Genomic DNA, 7,905 nt, shown 5'->3' with positions numbered 1-7,905 from the left:
CGCCAATTAGCACAAATGGTAAGTTCCGACAGTGCCTACAAGTGTGCCTACTGGCCGCTAAATGGCAATACCGGTTTCATATGTATACACCTGGTAAATATTATCTGATAGATACAAAATCAATGATTGTTCGTCGAATTAAAAATATTTTTAAAAAATATGGCAGATTGAATGTCCACGTTTCTTTAGCGGGAAAATTTAAAGCCTTAGTAAACAGTGAAACTGATGTCAGTGCGTGGTACGGCGAAAATATATTATATCTTATTTTAGGGAAAGTGGTAGAGTTTCAAGAAACGGATTCAGGATTGTCATTATCAGAAATTATAAACTTGATGGTAAATTTCAATAAATATTTACCTATAAATTCTTGTATATTACAATTTAATGATTTACCAAAATTTATCAGAGACAATAAAGCTGTTATAAATATCCAAAATAATGATTTCAACTACTCGGTAATTGCTGCTCTTTGTCCTTTCGACAATGACAGAAGTCGAATCAATTCCTACCCCCATTGTAATACACTATTAAAACACGATGGAATCTCGTTTCCTGTAACTCTTGAAGATATTCCAAAATTTGAAAAAATGAATGAGTTGTGTATAAGTGTTTGCGAAATTGAACTTAAACTATTAACTGATTCTGAGATGGTTCTTTTTATTAAGAGAGGTAATCGTGGCAGTGTAGGGCAGTGTTCAAATAGATAAGCCAAAGCGAATAACCAATTTATGGGATCAGATTTTAATCGAAGCGAACCATCATTTTTATATTGACAATCAGTATGGTGCAGCAATGAGCGAATGTTTACCTTTTGGTGGTTTCGAATAGGTACTTGATCAAGATATCAATTTACAAAACATTCCGGATGATTCACCAATAGGTTACACTTTTGAGGTAGATTTGGAGTATCCTAGAGTTTCATGATTTTCATACAGATTTGCCTTTGGCTCCAGAGCACTTTGCACCCTCTAATTCCTCATGCAAAATACCAAAAATGATAACAAGCTTCTTGTCAAAGGAACAAGATGTAGTCCACTACATAAATTTGAAAAAGTATTTGAGTTTGGGACTAAAGGTATCCAAAATTCACAGGATTCTAAAGTTTGAACAAAAAGCCTGGCTAAAAAAGTATATTGTCTTAAACACAGAAAAACTAAACATGTTTAGTAATGATTTCGAGAAAAATTTTTAAAAATAGAGAGATGTCAGATTGGTAACAAAATGGGATGGAAAATACGGCGCGAAAACTGTACGGTGCAACTCTGCAGTGTGGAAACTTCTAGAACTTTAAAACGAAGTTTCCAGAATATTCTTGATGACGTCATCAAATTATGCTGCGCAATTTTTCGTAAACAACTTTAAAGTTATTTTAATGACACATTACATTTTTTGATGCAATACTATATCCCACACGTGTGGATTATAATGTAGAAAGTTCTAGAACAATGTTCCATCATATGATGCAAGATCGCGCAATATTGTGCAAGTCTGTGAAATTGCCAGGCCCATTGCCAGGCCCAAGTTTCATAGCTGCACCATATTCGAAGAAGATATCGTCATTATGGAATCAAAAAGAGTCCAAGTTCAATTCAATAAAATAATTTATGTAGGATTTGCTGTTCTCGATCTCTCAAAGGTATCTCAACCTATGATTTATTACAACTACTGATAGTCTCATATACCATTTCACCGATCTAAACATGTATGATTTTATTAGGCGGGATATTCACAAATTTGATACATCGGATTATCCTCTAGAGAATATTGACGAAATAGCACTAAAAAATATAAAAGAATTGGGGCTAATGAAAGACGAGTGAAGTGGAAAAATTATCACAAAGTTTGTTGGATTGAAAACGTAATCATATGCATACCAAATTTGGAATGAAAAGTTTCAGAAAAAGAAATCTAAAGGAATTCTAAGGTGTCTACACTGTACATACAAGTCTCTTAAAATAAAGAAAAACATAAAATGGTGTATTTTATTCAATGCAACCTGATATATCCATTCGCATATCTACTATTCGCACTTATTATTAATATTATAAGGACAAGGAATTCTGAGAAAAACACATGTACACAAGATTCTTTTATTTTTATTCCAAAAACTCAGTACATTTTATACTTGAAAATAAGCAGATTGAATATATGAAAAAAACTTTTCTTATCTCTATAAATCAAACTCTCGCATTTCATTAACAATTGAAATAATTTCTTGTAAATTATTTACGTTTTCAGCCATTTGCTCTTGTTAAAAAAGCATCATCTTCCTCCTTATCAGTATCATCCTCCTCATCATTATCATGATCCTTAACATCATCATTTTTTATTATGACGGATGGAGAATCGTCATAAATCAATAAATTTTGATACATCAGAATTTATAAACAAATATTTATTGAAATTTACTATCAAGTATATATAAAACTTCCACTTTCAGTAAAATTTGATCTAATATATTTTCGCCGTACCACGCACTGACAGCAGTTGACAGCAGAGTTCTGCTCTTTTAATGGTTATGTATTTAATATGTTCTACCATTTCACCGTTTACTAAGGCTTTTAATTTTCACACAAAAGAAACGCTGACTTTGAAGCTACCATCTTTTTTAAAAATATTTTTTTTCTTCATCGAACCACCATTGATTTTGTATCCTCCCTAAAATGTTTAAGGTCTTTAGGTTTTAAATTCTCTACACATCCGGTTCTTATTCGAATCTTAAATGCTGATTCTAAATCTTGTTACTGCATTCTATCTGTTCTTTCAAAATTCCAATTTTGATTGAACATACATTTTTTGACCTACAGGCAAATCTAAATACTTTGGCATGTTATTTAATATTCGGATATTTTTCGTACAAAAACTAATCCACTTAAATATTTTATTTATTTTTATTTTCTACATCAATAAAGTGTACTATATGTCTGGTTCATGATAGACATGATTCTCCTGCTCTAGTGAGGATCCTTTGTGCTGTTTGGTAGGTGTCCTCTACAAAAGTTTAGTTTTATGCTCGCAATTGATTGCAGAATTTTTTTACTGCTGCTCTGATGGTGATTTGGAATCTACTGAAAAAAGTTCGATGTGAAACGGCTTTATATTAAAACTCATCGACATTTTTGGAAATCTATTAAATTTATGGTAATTCATGAAATTTTTTAGAAATTTATTAAATTTTAGGAAATGAGTAAATTAGTAACTTTGATAACAGTTCTGTTGAACGCATGCTACACTCAAAGTCATGGTTCATTGGACAATATCAGACCCACCGAGAACATTCGAGAAGCTTATACGGATCAAAGACACCAAACTCTTGCTTTCAGTAAAATGTCAGGGGTTGCCTTCAAATTGCCTTGGACTGATTTCGGGGAATAGAAACATAAACAGTGAGGGCCGCCTGACTCGTTTCCAATTGGAATATATTTCTAAATATATAATGTCGCAACCGCTCTCGCCCTACTCCCCTGAGAAACTGCAGGAGCCAGCAGTTCTAGTAAGGCTGAGAACGGAGTGACTGAAAGCGAGAGTTTGGTGTAAATAAAGACATTTTTCAATTCAATGTATTATCTAGAAGGAAGTAATTTTTAGGAGACTTTTGCACAATATTTCCTGAAATTGCACCATATGATGGCACATTGTTCTAGAAGATTCTACATTATAGTCCACAAGTGTGGGATATAATGTTGCAACGCAAAATGTAATGCAGCATTAAAATAACTTTAAAGTTGTTTATGAAAAATTGCGCAGTATAATTGGATGACGTCTTCAAGAATATTCTGAAAACTATATTCATGTATTTCTTTGTTCTCTTTACCTATAAATGTATCTCCTTCTTTGTCTTAAAATTCTAGAAATTTCTAGATTGCTTAAGAATATTTTTTCACGAGTTATATGCGCATCAAATAAATAAAGAAATTTTATAATTCAAAGTATTATCTGGAATGAAGCAATAAATCATTCATCCTCGTTTGTCTTATATAACCTTGGAACAGGCACGTGATAACCTGGAATCTTGTTTTTGCAAATTTGTCCTAGGCAAAATTACGTAATATTATTCTGTGAAGTCATAACAGCCCTTCGAGAATCTTCTCAAAGTTTAGCACGGGCATAAACCACTTTTCCGCAAAATTTAGCACGGACGCGAACCATTGCAGGTAGAAGCTTCTCGAAGTCGGTAAGGTAGGAATCTTTGTCCAGAAACCCCCTGCCTATCTACTTGAAAATACAAGTGTTTGGTTGAAAATACAACTGTTTGGTTGAAAATTCAGCAATTTTTGTTCAAATTTCGTCCGTTCTGGTTGAAATTCAAGTAATTTACTTCCTGTTTAAAACTTGTATTTCGGTGTTGAAAAATCAAACTGAAATCTTTTTGGATAAAAATTGAAGTATTCGTTTAATTTGTCTTTTTCATTAAAAAATTCAACAATTTGATCGAATTTACACCTTGCATAAAAATACAACTGTTTGGTTCAAAAATTAAACGTTTTGATGAAAATTCAACTATTTCGAAGAAAATGTAATTTTGGTTTAAAATGAATATGTTGGTGTTAAACAGTTTACAAATTAATCTTCTTTGCTTGAAGATTCAAGTACTATATTGTTTGAAAATTTTAGATGAACAACTTTGTTAAGAAATCATTTTTTTTTGTTGAAGTTTCATATTTTTAGTTGAAAATGCATCTCTTTCGTAGAAAGTTTAACTTTTTTGTTGGAAGATAATTTCTTTTGCTGCCATTCTTTTGGTTTGAAGGTAAAACAAGTTGCGTGAAATTTGTTTATGACAGAAAAATCTTTATTTACCATATTTAACTGTAAAATTACCATAAAGGACTAAAAATGTCTATATATATATATATAAACATTTTTAAATTGAATTTTGGAAAATTTATGATAAGTTAACATAAATTACCAACAATTTCTGGAAATTTATAAAAATATTTAAAATTAAATGTTGGATGATTTATGGTAACATATCATAAATTACCTATAATATTACCGTAAAATACCAAAGGTCTCATAAATGTCCGGAAATGTTTTAAATTGAATTTTGGGCAATTTATGGAAAGTTGCAATAAATTACCTTTAATATTACCATAAATTACCATTAAATTTCATAAGTTTCCGGAAAATCATAAAAATGTTTAAATTTGAATTTTTGGTAATTTATGGCAATTTGCCATATTTAAATTTACCATAAATGATAAAAAAATTAATAAATTTTCGAAAATTGATAAAAATGTTTAAAATTTAATTTTGAGTAATTTATCGTGAATTATCATATTTAACTGTAAAATTACGATAAATGTACGAAAATTTCTATAAATTTCCGGAGATTAAGACACATTTAAATTTATTGTTGGGCAAATTATGGTTGGTTTCCATCAATTACCTGTAATATTGCCATAAATTACCAAAAATGTCATAAATTTTCGGAAATGTTTAAAATTGTATTTTGGATAATTTATGGCAAGTTACCATACTTAACTGTAAAATCACCATGAATGACCGAACATCTCCATAAATTTCTGCAAATTAATAGACATATTTATATTGAATTTTGTGCAATTTATGCTACGTCAACATAAATTAGCTGTAATATTACCGTAAATTATGCTTCCTTTATTCGAAATTTAATAGGGCAGAAATCATGACATTTTCTTTTCCCGCTAGGTGCATAATATATTATTAAACTTAAATTTTTAAAGTTTAGCTCAGTTTTGATTACTTTAAATAAAAAATATTTTAGCTTTAGTGTTCGTTTTTTTAAAATTTCATTAACTTTGAAAAATGTTTGAAACCGGGTAAAAAATTAGCGTTATTTTCTTGAATTAAGAGTTCTTATTCTGATCTCTCTAATAGCCTAATTGGAAAAGCACCTGACCGGAAATAAGAAGTTTTGTGATTCGATTCCCAATGGAGTGAAGAAAGAGTAGGATCTTTTTTTCAAGAAATAGTTTTAATTTGAAAATATTATTTTCCATCTAGTCTGATTAAGTCGTTAACCATTTTCTGTTATTGAAGATTCTTAACTTGATCGACATTGTGTAGATTTTCTGCCTTCATGGTTTAGAGGGTTGATCTACTGTCGGTAAGGTACCATCTCTGATGATATAGCAGATTTATTTAAAAATAATTACTTGTACCATTAACACATAGCTAAAAATTAGCGTTATTTTCTTGAATTAAGAGTTCTTATTCTGATCCCTCTAATAGCTTAATTGGAAAAACACCTGCCCGGAAATCAGAAGTTTTGTGGTTTAATTCCCAATGGAGTGAAGAAGGAGTAGGATCTTTTTTTTCAAGAAATAATTTTAATTTGAACTTAAATATTGTTGTAGATAATGAACGTGATGGATAATTTTGGTAATAACTATAATTACAGAGAAACTCGAAGAACATGAAGAGGGCAAACACCCTTATCAAGAAAAGGACCCTTTAGAACCCTTTCCAGAAAATACGAATCCCGCAACTGGCGAAGTTGGTGGGCCAAGGGGTCCAGAACCTACTCGTTATGGAGATTGGGAAAGGAAAGGACGTGTAACTGATTTTTGATAGTTGCTTACTTAATCATAAAAAAAATGTGTAAATAAATATTTTTCTGCTGCGTTGCTGGATATTTAGAAAATAAAGGCAAATGATTTTTGTGCTTGGTCCTTTGATCTATAAACTGACGGAAAAGTTTATTTGTACATTTACAAATATGAAACAAATATGAAACAAATGTATAAGTATACAACTGTACAATTTCAAAGTTCTGTAAGTCCCAACATACTAATCGTCCCCAGCAATTTTCTGGGAGTTTTCGAATTATTTTTTTTTGTTCTAGCCGCCCCTACTGGGATAAAAATAAAGTATAGAGTTCTTTGGAGATGGAGCTAGATGATGAAAATTCTGCTTAAGGTGGAAAATATAAATTTTTTGCATCGTATAAACACTTTGTTTTTATTTATTATTTTGCTAGCAATATAAGCAATGTAACCTACGCAAGTTTTTGAAACATGTGATAATTGTTCAGGAAGGGTACCTGGAAATAATATTATAAATAAATATAATAAATAGTACTCTGTTAAATTCGGGATATTCTTGTGCAATTAATTAAATTACATGATATTTCCCACAATTTAATTGAAACTTCTTCTCTTTCATGATTAAGACTTTTTTAAAATTGAAAATTGAACTATTTCCTGAAAATATTTTCTTATTTTTGGTGCGAAAATCCATCTCTTCCTGTAGACTCTCACTGGTTTAAAAGAAGAATCCTTTACGTTTCTGATCTAGACAGATTTCCTGAAGATCCATGCCTTGCCGTCGAAATTTCCAGAACGTATTTTTTCTTTGACTGACGCTAAACGTAAGAAACAATTCACTGATTGGTTTTGGTTCACGCGGACTACCCCTTCCTTCAAGTTAGAATCAATTACGTGGGCCATTAGTGATTTTTCCTTTTTTATCTTAGAGATTAGGTCAGAGCGAACCCTATAATTAGAGAAACAAACCATTACTGGTTTCAGCTGGTTCTGAGCTTTAGATGGAATGCGAAAGAAATCCTCAATGTCTTCTTTGCGAAGTTTGAAGCCGGTCAAAATCCCAATTTTCTCTACGATACTCATGAGATCTTCTTGAGCAGACATTGGGAGAACTGTCATAATTACTTCGCTGTCCCTGATCGCAATTTTCAAGCGGATAATACTTTCTCCATGTGAGACTTCGGTATCTTCGATACCTGCTTTCTGAGCAGAATTATCTTAGGCTAGCTTCTTTTGTGAAGCTTCAACTTTTCTGGAACTTTGCACTTTTCAATTTCAAAGCGGGACGTATCTTCCTTCGTTGAACTCATCAGGGAATTGCGACTGCTAAGAAGTGTATCCTCCGAAATAACATTTCGGATTGAAGTTCCTTGAGAGT

At 31.3% G+C, this 7,905-nt stretch overlaps 1 protein-coding gene across 3 annotated transcripts in view; it reads left to right on the top strand.

The window, feature by feature from the left end:
* LOC117167549 (succinate dehydrogenase assembly factor 4, mitochondrial-like) overlaps positions 1–7,072 on the top strand; it is a 12,435-nt gene extending 5,363 nt beyond the window's left edge. For 2 of the 3 annotated variants that reach the window (XM_033352577.1, XM_033352563.1), the window contains one exon: positions 6,383–7,072. In XM_033352577.1, the coding sequence (XP_033208468.1) occupies positions 6,383–6,552 (170 nt within the window). In that variant the 3' untranslated portion in view covers positions 6,553–7,072. The remainder of the gene's footprint in view (positions 1–6,382) is intronic. The other variant, XR_004466407.1, reaches the window with a different exon arrangement.
* The last annotated feature ends 833 nt before the right edge of the window (positions 7,073–7,905 follow it).

Source organism: Belonocnema kinseyi, chromosome 1, assembly GCF_010883055.1.
Source record: "Belonocnema kinseyi isolate 2016_QV_RU_SX_M_011 chromosome 1, B_treatae_v1, whole genome shotgun sequence".
In the NCBI taxonomy this organism is placed as follows: domain Eukaryota; kingdom Metazoa; phylum Arthropoda; class Insecta; order Hymenoptera; family Cynipidae; genus Belonocnema; species Belonocnema kinseyi.
The sequence above is the reverse complement of the archived record's forward strand: the minus strand, read 5'-3'. Positions and strand labels throughout refer to the sequence as shown.